The sequence below is a fragment of the Anthonomus grandis genome, chromosome 5 (genome assembly GCF_022605725.1).
Source record: "Anthonomus grandis grandis chromosome 5, icAntGran1.3, whole genome shotgun sequence".
NCBI lineage: Eukaryota > Metazoa > Arthropoda > Insecta > Coleoptera > Curculionidae > Anthonomus > Anthonomus grandis.
The window spans coordinates 6,450,071-6,465,404 of NC_065550.1; the positions used below are offsets into that span (position 1 = coordinate 6,450,071).

Here is a 15,334-nt window from a genome sequence, read left to right on the forward strand (position 1 = left end):
TGCTTTCAGCTGCCTTGGTTTCTCCTTTCCTGGGCTTTTTGTTAATAATTTGCTAAGGATTCATTTTTCGATTTGATCGAAGAGTGCCAACTATAGTTAGAAAAGTTTATAAAGAACCGGTGACATCAACAGGCGGCAAAATCCGCGCATTTCGTTATTCTATCGATCGGGTCAGATGACTATGTCGAGGTCTGAAGACAGTAGACGCGGCACAATTGTTGAAATTATTAATATTTATTTGTACTAGAGTTTAAATAGCCCTAGATTTTTAGTAGGTATAGATAACGATATTATAAGTGCGTTTGATTTAGTTGAAATACCAGTTCTTAACAGTTGCCCAAATTTTTTCTATCGGATTAAGCTCTGGGTGGTATGGAGGCAAACGTAACACAATGTGTCCATGCTTTTCCATTAGGTCGTCCAACTTGGTTCTTACAGGATACTTTTTTTTATTTTCAGACACTATTTCATATAACTCTGTGTTGGTGAGTTTTGCATCAAATGTAAAATTATGTTCCTTGAGCCAGTCAACTATTTCCTGCTTTTTACTTCCAGATGTAACATTCTTGACTAGAGGCACATTGTGATAAGTTGCATTGTCTAATACTAGGACGGAATTAGGTAGTAAATTTGGAATTAACTGATTTTCGGCCCATTTCATTGGGCCGAAAATCGTTGTGATGGTTCATGTTATCATTATAGTCTCCGCTTTTTGACCCTAAAAAGAGAAGAATAAAAGATTTTAAAATAATCGTATAAAGTTGTCAGTGTGGTATTAATTATCAAAATATCAATATTGATAATGGTAAAAGGTTGACTAAATATTATAGGTGAAAATATGGGTAGGGAACTGGGACTGAATAGTGTAAGTACCCGCTTATCCAATCAACCAACTAAGAGTATCATTTCTGCGTATTACACTTTAATATCATTTTTGGTATTACTTTATATAGAAATAACTAAAAAAATTTAATTTTTAAAAATAATTAATTTTCATTTATTTTTTTAAATTATTAGACAATTGAATAATTTAAACCAATTTTACTTACCTTTTACAATAAAAATCGGATAGTCTAACTAAAAAATCTATAGTCTATTTCACTATTATACTTAAAAAAAAAACACACAACAGATTTTAAATGCCTTATAACACGATTAACTCACTTCCCGTACGAGACGACACTGAGTAGGCCTTCAGGCTACGTCATAGGCTTTAAATCCCCGGCAGATACAAAGAAACGATGTACGGCGGCTGCTTTGTTCTTGCGGTTTCTTTAATAAGAAGCAAGAGAAAATATATTGCGGTCGTCTTTTCTCTCTGCCACCGGATTTTCTATCGATTTTCTGTTGAAAAATGGGTTTGTGCGCATATTGAGCAGCCGGTTCTTTATAAACTTTTCTACCTATAAGTGAGTGTTCCTGGCAAGTGAAGTATGTGCCAAAATCACACTTGTATAATAATTATCTGTAAATATAATACGTCCTTTGTCAAGTAAGTCATTTGCAAGAGCGAGTACTACTTTTTGTGATGAACATTGGCCCTCTACCCCATCTTGCCCACAATAAATCAACATACTGTAAGTATATCTCTTTTCGATGCACAGCTTATAAAGTTTTGTTCCGAACTTGTGCATTCGGAGGAAAAAAGGATGCCTAAAACGGAAGCTACGTACAACTCTGCTTCAAGAAATGACAGGTTCAGGACGCAACATCTGTTGCACACGGCCATTGATTTAAGTTTTATGTGTTGAGGCCGCGTGACCATACGAAAAGCCGCATAAAAAAATTACCAAAAAGTTTGTAATTAAATTTTTTTTGTAAAACAAAATAATCATGAGTGTTCTAGAACACCACAATTAACTTTTGAAAGAGAAAAAAAAATTACGGCAGTCAACGTGTTAATTATGAGTTTTTGTGTTTTTAACTACAAGTAAAATAATTTTGTAGTAAGTGCGATACATTGTTAGACAGGCAAAAAAGGATTGGATCTTTATGGATAAAAAAAATTCAATATGCCATCCATAAAAAAGTTTTGTCAATAGAATTTGAGCACAAAATCGCTTTCAACACAAATTGTTAATTTAAAACACATCTTACAGGTTTTAAAAATTTGCATAAATAAAGAAACTATAGCGTATTTACAAAAATGTATTATTTTAGTTTTTTGTAAAACTATCCCAAAAAGAATACAAGAAATTGCAAAGTAAATGGCATTTATTTGCAAACACAATTGCCTAAAACCTTTCCCGTTTAATAGTTTTTATCTCTTTACCAGTTTACGAGTTTGCAATAAATGCATCACTAATTTGGGACACACTGTATATTATATATTTTATAACTATTTATTAAACAAATAAACTTGCGTACATAGAAATCGGTCCATTGTAAACTTTTGACTTTAACTATATAAACTCCTGGACAAAATTATCGCATTACTAATTATTTTGTCAAGAAAATTTAAATAAAAATAAATATCAGTTAAAACAGTTATAATATCTTTTCTCGTATAAAAAGCAGAACTGGACAAAAACTATGTTTATGCTTTATCATGGAACATTCTGCTCGTGAGGAGTGAGAATGCATCCGCAGGAAAGTATAATAAGTCATAATTTGATACGAGAAATGCTGCGAAGACTTCAAGCGGTCACTGCAGCTAGAGGTGGCAATACACGTTATTAAGAATTCATTATGGGTCTATTGTTTTATTTTTGTATCAAAATTGAAGTTAGTGAAAATCGATGCTTTTCCTTGTATTGAATTTAGTTACTTAAATCTCATTTTGTTAAATAGAATATAATTGTTTTTGTTAATTAATAATGCATAGTTAACAATGCTTATAAGTTTGCTTATTTTTTTATCTTTATTAAAAAAAAAATCTCTAAAAATCAAGTGGTGCGATAATTTTGTCCAGGAGTTTATTTTTTTAAATTATTCATCAGAAAAAGAAATATGCTGTTTAAAAGATTATTTAATATTCATTGTGAGTATAAATTTATCAAGAAGGTTTATCGTTAATATTTTATTTATTTATTCTTCATACAAAGATTTCACAAAAAACACATCGTGCGTCAAAAAAAAACCGATAGGTAAACCTAAACTATGTACAACAAAAATTATAATAAAATCAAACATGTATCTATAAGAATCAAAGACATACAATAACAGCCTAAAATCAAACACGTAATATTCCAATTCACAATCATTAAAATTTGGTTACATACATTATCACTGGCTGTGCCCTGAATTTGAAAATATATGGGATTTTCGACAAATACGTTCTTTACTACACCCTTAAAGTATGAGAATTTTTCTTAGAACATTGAATACACTAGAATAAACATTGGCTGCTTTGGATTGAGCGCAACATCTACACAGGCGGCAGAGGGGATATTTTGTTGATAAACATGCTTAGTATTCCATGTTGCCAGTGATTACTCAATTTTAACAGAAAAAAATAAAATTATATAATAAATTATAATAATTAGCAGAAACTAAAATGCATTCTTTATTATAAAGCAAAAGAAAGAGTGAAACTCGTTTAATAACCAAAACTATTTTGTACTACATTTACACTAAACACTAATAATTAATATTTTAAATTTGGATTCTTTAAATCACCAAATTTCCACACACAGCGGTAAGGCTGTAGATTTTGCCCAGAAATATTCTCGCGATACCTAAAGGTAGTTGTCAACTGCGCTCGTTGTTTGCTTTTGGATGGTGCACCTTTCGTACAGTATTAGTATTAAAATGATATTTTGAGTGGTTTCAGTGCGTTTTTAAATTAATATTAAGACTAACTAAAACTCCCTTTTTGCTGAAAAATGATAAGGAAGTCTGAAGTGGGTCACATATATTGGAAAAAAGGAAATTCAAATCGTTTCTTTCACAGGCGAGTTAGGTATCAATAGTGTAACCCTTCTAGATTAGATAATATAAAAGACGGCATATTTGTGAAATATCTATTAAGTATTGGATAGCAAAACATTAGTAAAAATATGTAATTAAGTATATTACTATAATCTAGCAAATTTATTGCTTATTCGAACCCAAAATGCCGCAAAATTATGTGTGCAAAAATGAAGGTAGTATTTGGTTGATATCCAGCCACCAAAATTGAGAACGCAGCATATGTATAGGATTTACATTAAACTTTTTTCTGTAATATACAGGGTGGCCATTTGAAAACGAAACAGAGCCTATTTTGGGTCCCTCAGAACATTTGCGAAAAAATCCTCAGACCCGTCAATCTTTGATTCAAGGGGGAAACATTTTTTTGCTAGTTTCGCCCCCCTGAGGGCAAAGCCCTAGCGGGGGTGACAAGGGCCCCCAGAATTTTAAATGGAACGGGGAGTCGAGTGATACCTTATTTTGAAGGTATTTTTATGTGGATTATAACCCTAAAGTTTTAAATCGTTAAAAAGTTTTAAATCGTTACTATTTGCCTAGTCGATACAGGGGCTAATAAAAGTTACAAAAAAATTTTAAAAAGTATAATTTTAAATAAAGGGCTTAAAGATAAAATCAATCAAGTAAATGTTCAAAATGTTGGCCTTTGACTTCCATACAATAATACAGGTTTTGTTCAAACCTTTCCCGTACATTTTCCAAATTTCTGGGGTGATTTGACGACATTCATTAATTATTCTTTGTCGCAAATGGTCTAGCGATGTTGGTTGACTAGTATAAATTTTAGTTTTTAAATGGCCCCATAAAAAAAATCCAACGGGCTTAAGTCCGGGGAACGAGGAGGCCATTCAATAGCTTCTCTTCTTCCAATCCATTGTCCTGAAAACGTTTGGTCCAAATATTGACGAACCCTTGCAGCATAGTAGGGTGGGGCCCCATCTTGCTGAAATACTAGACGATTTTCCAAGTACTCGTTGTTATTTTCTAATATTTCCACTAATGCTGGATGAATTGTATTTTCTAATAACTCCAGGTACATCTCTCCTGTTAAATTGCCAGGTAAAAAAAGGGGCTTACGATATGTTTACCAAAAATGCCAGCCCAAATATTTAATTTTTCAGGATGTTGTGTATGCACCTCACGAAATATTCTGGGATTTGAATCTGGGGCCCAATAGCGACAGTTGTGACGATTCACAATACCGTTTAGGAAAAAGGACCATTCGTCAGAAAACCATACATTAAATAGAAAGTGTGGATCATTGGCGGCTTTTTCAGATATAGTTTCACAAAATTGTACTCGCATCAAAATCGTCTTCGTTTAGTTCTTGTACGAGATGTATTTTGTACATATGAAACTTGTTTTTTTTAATATCTTCTGAATGCTGCTTCTCTTAATACCAGACACGGTTGATAACTTCCTTGTGCTCAGTGTAGGATCTTGCACAATATGGCCTAAAATAGCTACTGAAGCTTCATTCACCACTGGATTATCCATTTCGCGCTTTTTATTAGCCACAGACCCAGTTTCCCTAAATTTTTGAACCAATTCCAAAATGTACTTGCGATGGATCTGTCGATTAGGGTGTTGTACTGTGTTAAAGAGGTGGGCAGTTCTATTAGCATTTTCATTGTTCGCAAAGGAAACAGAAATAATTTCAACTCTTTCAGCAAGTGAATAAACCATTATCACACTCAATGTTGTAACTAACTAACTTTAAAGAGCTATTTGTTTAACACACTATAATCTGACAGCAGTAATTGACAACCACTATTAAACTTCAAAATGTTACTATAATAACAGTCTCAACAATAACCAAGAGTTCCCTTGCAGAATTGGCATAGATACCTACGGGTATTAAAAAAAAACAACAGAAAGTACGGTTGACAATGTAGGAGAAAAAATTTTTTTGTATTTATTTAACTGCTAAATTTACAAGCATTTTTTTTTCATAAAAAATTTTGACATGTTTTTGTAACTTTTATTAGCCCCTGTATCGACTAGGCAAATAGTAATGATTTAAAACTTTAGGGTTATAATCCACATAAAAATACCTTCAAAATAAGGTATCACTCGACCCCCCGTTCCATTTAAAATTTTGGGGGCCCTTGTCACCCCCGCTAGGGCTTTGCCCTCAGGGGGGCGAAACTAGCAAAAAAATGGTTCCCCCTTGAATCAAAAATTGACGGGTCCGACGATTTTTTCGCAAATGTTCTGAGGGACCCAAAATAGACTCTGTTTCGTTTTCAAATGGCCACCCTGTATAATAAATATTTAAACGGATTTGAGATGGTTGAAAAACCTCTACAAATTAAAGTTTTTTAATAAAATTATTAAGTTAGGTGTTATAAATGGTTATAACTGCCAAAGGATATGGATGAAACTTTTAGCCGTTAGGAGTTACATAGCCCTTTACATTTTTTAACATCTAGCAATTCAATAATTTTTTTACCAAAAAACTTTTGTTTGTAGAGGTTTGCAACCATCTCAAATGCGTTTAGATATTTATTATAGAAAAAAGCTTAATTCAAATCCTTTGGGAGCCTTTTTCATTTCTTTATTATTCGAGTTTTAAGTAATTTTGATAAAAAAAAACTTTAGTTTGTTGAGGTCTATAACTAGAGAGACTATGATTTAGTTATTGATTGTTAATATCCGGACAACAAAATATTAACATTCCTTCGGAATTTTAAGAGATACGGACACTATATCGATTAAATAACAGTGGGCGCGGACTATAAATAGGTTGTTGGCAAACGACATATGCTGCGTTCTATATTTTTGGTTGCTAGATATCGATCGGGCGCTAGCTTCACAGATATGAAAAAATACATAGAAAAACAACACAAAGTGGCAACATCGGATACGTGCATTGTAAACATAGAGGTATTCTACGTTGCTAAGTTGCTTTTTTTCATTATCTTTTTTGTCAGGAATCTTATTCTTATTCTGAAAAATTTGTTGATTACTCTCAAAGTATATGTTATTTGTCAGCAAATAAACGAAACTTTTAAATAGTACACTTTTTACCTGTTAAAAAATATAACATATTAAAAAAATATTTAGTGAAGTGAATTGAGAAAATTGTATATTGAATGAAAAATTGGAAAGTCGATTTGACATCATTGTCTGAGAGATGGTGAACTCAAACAACCTCGCCTTTGGTTTGCAGCTAGGCTTAATTTCATTCAGTCTTCTAAGGGGAACGTTCGATAGAATGTGTAACAAAAATTAAATACTTAGGCATATAGATAGATTGGGACTTTTAACGGTCTTTATTTAAGAAGATTTCATATAAGATTTATTATTTATCTAAATGTTCACCTTACTTAAGCTTATGGACAAAAAAACTATTTACAATATACTTATCCTGCCTCACTTTAATTATTGTTCTAGTGTATTATTTTTATTAAAACAAAATGAGTTTTTTTACTTCAAAAGTTGCAAAATAGGGCCATGCGTATAATACTAGGTAAATCAAGATTGAACCCAATAAAAGATATATTACAGGCCTTAGAATGGTTACCAGTCAGAGAGCATTTTCTACTTAATACGCTGACATTTGTCCATATAAGATTAAAATTGGTCATGTTCCGCAGTATCTGTTGAGTAGTCACATTCTCTGCCGAAATACATAATCATAACACGCGATCGAGAAGCAATTTTTATATACCTAGAGTTTCTCAAGAACGTGCACAAAATTAATTATTTTTTAATGGTCTAACGTCTAAACAAATAAAATATGTTGCCAATAGAAATTAAATTTCAAAATTTGTGTCTCGTTTTTTGTTTGTTAGTTATTCAATTATTTAAAAAAAATGTAATATGGTAATGATTAAGTAACCTTATTGTATAACCTGTATTAGTTTTTGACTAAATAAACGATTTAAACAAACAATCATGTCAGCCTAAAATAGCCACCAATTTATTAGTAGCGTGAAAAAAATGAATTAACCTACAATCTCTTATATAAAAAAAAATATGACATACCTCTGATGGCAAGCTAAACGTGAAAGACTGTTGAAACGGCCAGGAACCAGAAGATAAAACTTGAATACTAAAATCTATACCTGCAAATCAATACTCAATGAATAAAACTATAAAAACTATCAACATTGCAAGGACGCCTACCTAAAGATTCATTGGAATTATTCATATGATTTCTAAACTGTTCATTGAGGTCCTTCGATACCCCAATATCTTGGAACATTCGCTGTAACTTCGAGGTGTACTCAAACCCACAGGCCTGTTTCAGTTTCGAGATCATTGAGGCTTCTGCGTCGTCGCTGGCCGACATATGTTGCACCAAACGTTTGGCTAACATCTGAAAAGTCAGAAATAAAAACTTTATATTCAAATAAATTATATTACAGAAATTGATTTCAGATAGGTTTATAATGTGTTATTAGTGTATACAGGGTGTGCCAACAAGGTGTACGGCTAAGATAGCGCCTTAACTATACAAGGTAGAGCAAAAAGTTCTACAGCAAAGTTGTAGGGTTGACAAAAACCTACGAACTAAAAATATGTTTAAGTACACTGGGTGTGTCACAAAAAAGTTACTATAAAATATGATTTTTTTAAATGGTACGCCCTGTATATTATTGTACTAATGTGAAGGCAAAAAGAGTACTTTACTTTGGTATAACTTTTTTTAAATTTCTTTATAATTAATTTTTTTATGTTGTTTTTTGCCTTTTAGAGGGTTCGTTTAAAAAATCATAATTAACTTAAAATTTATTCTGCGCCTATGAAACTTGTACCACAGTTAGTCTAGGGTACCTCCTCTAGGCTGACTATGATAATTTGTAATTTTTTAATACAGGGTGTTTTTAAACAACTTTCAAACTTGCTGAAATTAAATACGCAATATCTCAAATTTTTCAAGTGGAACACCCTGTATATTTTTAACTAATTAAGTTTGTCCCTCAAATACCTTAATTTTTTATTTAATATGTCCTATAGCTAAACCAAGTACTTTTTGAGATATTTTAACTTTTCTGTAAAATACTATCCATAAAACGGGTATTCTTTAAGTTCTGATCAAGATTTCTTAGAAACATTGGTTTAAACGTCAAATAATAATTGTCAGATTATTAGTTTTATGACAGCAGTAGACAAGATCAATGTTTTTCCTTCAAAAACCATTTTAGAAATTATTATCAGTTAGTTAATCGATTTTTAATTTTTATTGTTCATTTTGTAATCATTATGAATTTTCCTCGTGAGGAATTTGTTGATATGATATATGCCCTTGGAGCTGCTGAAAGAAATAGCCTTTTGGCATCTAGAATTTATGCGCAACTTTATCCTGAAAGAAAACATCCCCAAGCACAGGTGTACACAAGATGACAGTAGCTTTAAGTGTCGTTGAAGATCCTCATAAAAGCGTTAGGCAGCTTGCTAAAGAATTACCCTTTAGTGCAACATCAATATCTCGCATGCTTCGAAGCGAAAAATTTCATCCTTACCATATTCAATTGTTGCAGGAATTACTTCCGCAGGATTATGAAAGAAGAATGGCTTTCTGTCAGTGGGCGCAAAATAAAATTCGTCAGCCTGATTTTTTTAATTTTATGCTTTTTTCGGATGAAGCTACATTCCATAATAATGGCAGTGTTAATAAACATAATTTTCATTATACGACACCAGCAATCCATTCTTCACCCGAGAAATTCATCATCAACATAGATGGTCGCTTAATGTTTGGGCAGGAATAATAGGACATTACGTTATTGGACCGCACTTTTTTAATGGACATCTTACAGGTGAAATGTATTTAAACTTTTTACAAAACGATTTTAATGTCCTTCTACAAACGTTGCCTGACCATGTTCGAGATAGGATTTGGCTTCAACATAACGGCGCTCCAGCTCATTATAGCCATGCTGTTAGAAATTTTTTAAATGAGCATTTTGATGACCGGTGGATAGGGAGAGGTGGGCCGGTCCCTTGGCCCGCAAGGTCCCCAGATTTGACCAAACTGGATTTTTTCTTGTGGGGATATGTGAAGGAAAAAGTCTATCAAACAACTCCTACCACAAGTGAAAATATGAAAAATAAAATTCGGAAGATTTTTCAAACAGTCACGCCAATTATGTTGGAAAAGGTTAATGACTCATTCTCCAAAAAAGGGTAATCGCTTGCGTACAAAATTTAGGAGGTCATACTGAACACAATTTATAATAATTGTAATTGATCTTTAAAATTAGTGTAACGATGTACATTTATGCAAAAATACGTAAGTACGTACCTAGTATGTAATTTAATTTTGCTGTTTTTTTTAGCAGTTTAGGTGAATAATTGTGTTGGTTAATTTTTCAAATATGTAATAATAATAATAATTGTAGGAAAAGTACTAATTATAATTCTTCAATAATTTTTTCTAAGCAATCTTGATACCTTGAAAACTTAAAGAATACCCGTTTTATGCATAATATTTTACAGAAGAGTTACAATATCTCAAAAAGTACTTGGTTTAGCTATAGGACATATTAAATAAAAAATTAAGGTATTTGAGGAACAAACTTAATTAGATAAAAATATACAGGGTGTTCCACTTGAAAATTTTGAGATACTGCGTATTTAATTTCAGCAAGTTTGAAAGTTCTTTAAAAACACCCTGTATTAAAAAATTACAAATTATCATAGTCAGCCTAGAGGAGGTACCCTAGACTAACTGTGGTACAAGTTTCATAGGCGCAGAATAAATTTTAAGTTAATTATGATTTTTTAAACGAACCCTTTAAAAGGCAAAAAATAATATACAAAAATTAATTACGTTGTAACGCCGCACGGAAATTTCAAAAACGTTATACCAAAGTAAACTACTCTTTTTGCCTCACATTTTAGTACAATAATATACAGGGCGTACCATTTAAAAAAGAAAATCATATTTTATAGTAACTTTTTTGTGACACACCCAGTATACATAAAAATATTTTTAATTTGTAGGTTTTTGTCAACCCTACAACTTTGCTGTAGACCTTTTTGCTCTACCTCGTATAGTTAAGGCGCTATCTTAGCCGTACACCTTGTTGGCACACCCTGTATAAAGTATGCAGACTGCTATATTAATGCGTACCTAGAAAACTTGATTTTTATTTATTTTATTTAAGGACGAATCGGGCGGCCATCTACGAGACAGTGGGTCGCTATGGCTTATGAGAGAGAGAATTTAGGTTTTTTAAAGGCGCATCAGCATCTGAGGCCATTTAGCGCCCTGTATATTTTTTTTTAAATATTTTATTATATAGATTTACTTCATTTAAGAATTCTAATCTTAACTCTTTTTATATATTCTTATGAATTATATTATTTATATTTTCTTTGTTTGGTTCAAGTATACGTTTTAGGTTAGTGGTGATTGGTAAATTGTGTTTTATTTTAAATCTATGTAGTCTATTGCAATGTGCAAAAATATGTTTTATAGCGAGATTATAGTCATTGCAAAAGGGGCATATTGGTTGATTTTCTTTCATTAAGATATATTCATGAGTGGTTTTCGTGTGGCCTATCAGGATTCTAAAAATAATTGGTTGGTCGTTTCTGTTTAAATTTACATCTGGGTAAGGCGAAGGTTGTATTTTGATTATCTCAAGAAGCTTATTGTCGGTTTCGTCTAAATGTAGGTTGAGTTGAGTTAAATTTTGTATTTTGTTATTTATTTGTAGGAATAGATCTCTGTAGTAAAAGCTATTTGATAGTCTAGAGCAAATATTAGTTGGATTTTTTGCCATGTTATCAGCTGTTTCATTCCCGTCTATTCCTATGTGACTGGGTCCAGATAAAACTAATATTTTTATCATTTCTATTGCATTTGGTTATGTCATTTTGAATATTTATGATTGCTGGGTATTCGCAACTATACCTTTTAAGAGTATGTAATGAGCTGAGAGAGTCTGTAGCAATTAAGAATTTATTGAAAGATGATGTTTTTATGAAAGTAATTGCTTCTTCAATAGCATGTAGTTCTGCTGTAAGTATACTGCTATTTAAATTTATTTCACAACTTTGTGAAAAATGTTTTGAGAAAAAAGCTGAGCTGGTACGTAAATTTGTCTTTGATCCGTCTGTGTCCACATCATAAAATTATGATGTGGTCGCAGTAATTATTCTTAATAATGGTGTAAAATTCATTTCTTATAATTTTATGATGTGTGGATTCTTTATTGAATTTAGTTAGATTTAAGTTTATATCTATATTAAGGTATATCCAGGGTGGAAAGTTATAGTTGGTATGATGGCCTATTTCAGGGAGTTTTATACGAGTATTATACATTTTGAGTGATTTCGTTAGTATTATGTTAGGTGGAATAGTTTGATTGCTTCGAGTGTATAAATCTTCTGGTATACGTGTTTGAATTTTTTTTTATATAATGGATGATTTGGTTGACACCATAGTTTAGTTGAATATTTTAGGAGTAGTTGTGTGCGTTTGATGTCAAGAGGGGTGATTCCTGTTATACAATTTAAGCTGGTAATTGACTAGTTGGGAACGTTCCAGTACACACTCTAAGGCATAGATTTTGTATTGGATTTATTGTATTTACATATGATTTCCTTGCAGATGTATAAACTATACTTCCATAGTCTATTTTTGGTCTAATAATGGTAGTGTATATTTTTAGGAGGGTCTTGTAATCACTCCCCCATTTTGAGTTTGCTAAAATCTTTAGTAGGTTTATATCAGCAGTGCATTTGATTTTTAGGTATTTGAAATGGTCTTTCCAGGTCATATTATTATCTAAAATTAATCCTAGGAATTTGTTTGATATTACATTAGGAATTTCGGAATTTTGTATTTCAATAATGTTTGTCTTAGGGCAGGTTTTTTTTCTACAGAAATGCATTGTATTAGATTTATTTGGTGAGAAAGTGAATCCATTTTTATGTGCCCAAGATGTAATGTTATTGAAGCTTTTTTTGCAATTTTCGTTGACCTATTTAGCACTCAGCATCTGAAGATGAGTGATATATTACTATGTCGGTATCAGCGAATATTCTGCAATTTATACAGTGTGTCCAAGATAAGGATGTCTATCATGGAGATCTCGGCACCTATAGGAGATACGAGGTTGATTAAATTAGAGAAAAGTGGCGCATTTTAGAGCCTAACAATACGCCGTTTAAAAAGTTTTAAAATTTTGAGTAGATCCGGAGACATTCGAGAAAAACCGAAATTTGCCGATTTCGTTTTTATTTTTTTCTGGCGTTATTTAAAGAGATATGGAAAAACAAAAGACACTTTCTCATGGCCACTGTGTAAGCTCTAAAAAATAACATTGCGAGATTTTTCGTACGACGTTTCGTTTCGAAAAAACCATCAACTTAATTACAACAAGATGTATGACACAATATGTTTCTACAATATTTAAATTGTAAAAAATGATTTTTTATTAAATTCCGATAGTTTTGATGTAGTAGGCTGTGAAATAATGACATTGAGAAAATGTCAAAATAAAATGTCCAAGTATTTTTTATTATAACCATTATTTTTTATTCTTTTTATCTTAAGTGAAGTAAATAGTTTTAATTATTTGATAAATTTAGTTGACATTGTGTTTTTGAACTCTGTTTTTGCGTCTTGTTGCTAGTTTTTTTTGTTTCAAAATGGAAGACGTTTTTTTACCTGAGGAAAAGTTTGATACGTTGAAATGTTATATCCTATGGCTAGACATCAGGTTGGCATTTTTGGAACAGATTTAATAGGCCCCTTTTTTACAACAATTCCCTTACCTCGGAGCGGTATCGCAACTTATTGGAACGCGATTTGGAAGAATCCTTGGACAACTTACCGCTTGCCAAGGTTAGAAACTGTTGGTTTCATTTAATCGTGCGAGAGTATCTATCAAACAGATTTCCGGAAAATGGATAGGAACACATTCAACAATTCCGTGGCCTCCTCGTTCCCCAGACATAACTCCGCTCGACTTTTTTCTCTGGGGCTATTGCAAAAATTATGTTTACAGTCATGTTTTTGAATCTGAGGATCAGCTGAGGAGAACAGTTCTTAAAGCATTTGAGAGCATTACACCTGATAAGTTAAGAAGTGTTTTAAACTCGACTGTTAAAAGTTGTTATGTGTGATTGGAAAATAATGGTAATTTGTTTGAACATTTATTACTATGATTTAAATTAGTATTTTTGGGTTTCTAGTAGGTAGTTTTTTAATTTAATAATGTTTTTAATTCTTTAAAATAATCACGTGACCTAGCTACGTAACGGTATATGAATAAAGTTTTTAAGTTGTCAATAACATAATTTTTATTTAGTATTTCAAAATATGAGTAATAGCAGCCTACTACACCATACTCAGCGTCTTTATTTCACCGCCTACTACATCAAAACCATCGGAATTTAATAAAAATCCAACTTTTAATATTTAAATATTGTAGGAACATATTGTGTCATACATCGTTATAAACGTGATAAAATATGCAATTTTATAGAGGGTGTACTTTTTTTACGTGCCATATAAAAAAATTAAGTTGATGATGGTTTCTTCGATTTCGTTTCTTCGATTTTCGTCATACGAAAAACCTCGCAATGTTATTTTTTAGAGCTTAAAAAGTGGCCATGAGAAAGTGTTTTTTGTTTTTCCATATCTCTTTAAATAACGCCAAAAAAAAATTAAAACGAAATCGGCAAATTTCGGTTTTTCTCGAATATCTCCGGAACTACTCAAAATTTTAAAACTTTCTAAACGGCGTATTGTTAGGCTCTAAAATGCGCAATTTTTCTCTAATTTAATCAACCTCGTATCTCCTATAGCTGCCCAGATCCCCATGATAGACATCCTTATCTTGGACACACTGTATATGGATAAATAGCTGATCTTATACTGTTTATAGCTATTATAAATAAGGTTGGGCTGAGTGCAGATCCTTGAGGAATACCATTTTCTAGTATAAATTTTGAAGAGAGGGTATTTGCTATTCTTACGCAGAAGGTTCTGTTTGTCAAGAATTTTTTTATGAAACTTGGTAGATGACCTCTTATTCCCCTAGAAAATAGAGTTTTAATAATATTGTATTTCCACGTACCACATGAGTCTAAAATTTACTATTTTTTCTAAAATTTTGCTTAAATGTAAGGGTTATAGGTCGGTAGCTTTCTATATTGGTATGTGGTTTCGCGGGTTTTACAATTGGAATTAGAGTTGAATGTCTCCATGGATCAGGGAAGAAATCTGTGAACCAGATGTAATTGTAGTACTACTTTAATAGTTTATGTAGTACTTCATTTGGGAGATTTGCAATCATTGGGACCAAAACCTCGTCTGGCCCAGGTGAGCGATTTTTGCTACACTTTATTGCAAATTCTAGTTCTTTAATGGTTATGGGCAGATTATATGAAAATTCAGTATTACTATTGAAGTTTATTTCTGTTTTTTCAATGTTTGATTTTATCGTTAAAAATTTGT

General features: G+C 31.9%; 2 protein-coding genes across 2 annotated transcripts in view; both read right to left on the reverse strand.

Moving 5' to 3' along the window:
* LOC126736891 (unc-112-related protein-like) overlaps positions 1–15,334 on the reverse strand; it is a 455,221-nt gene that overhangs the window by 395,721 nt on the left and 44,166 nt on the right. The window lies entirely within an intron of this gene.
* LOC126736890 (cullin-1-like) overlaps positions 1–15,334 on the reverse strand; it is a 79,383-nt gene that overhangs the window by 25,930 nt on the left and 38,119 nt on the right. The window contains exons 11-12 of the mRNA XM_050441508.1: positions 8,041–8,233; positions 7,900–7,979 (exon numbers count right to left, since the gene is read on the reverse strand). Coding sequence (XP_050297465.1) covers positions 7,900–7,979; positions 8,041–8,233 — 273 coding nt within the window. The remainder of the gene's footprint in view (positions 1–7,899; positions 7,980–8,040; positions 8,234–15,334) is intronic.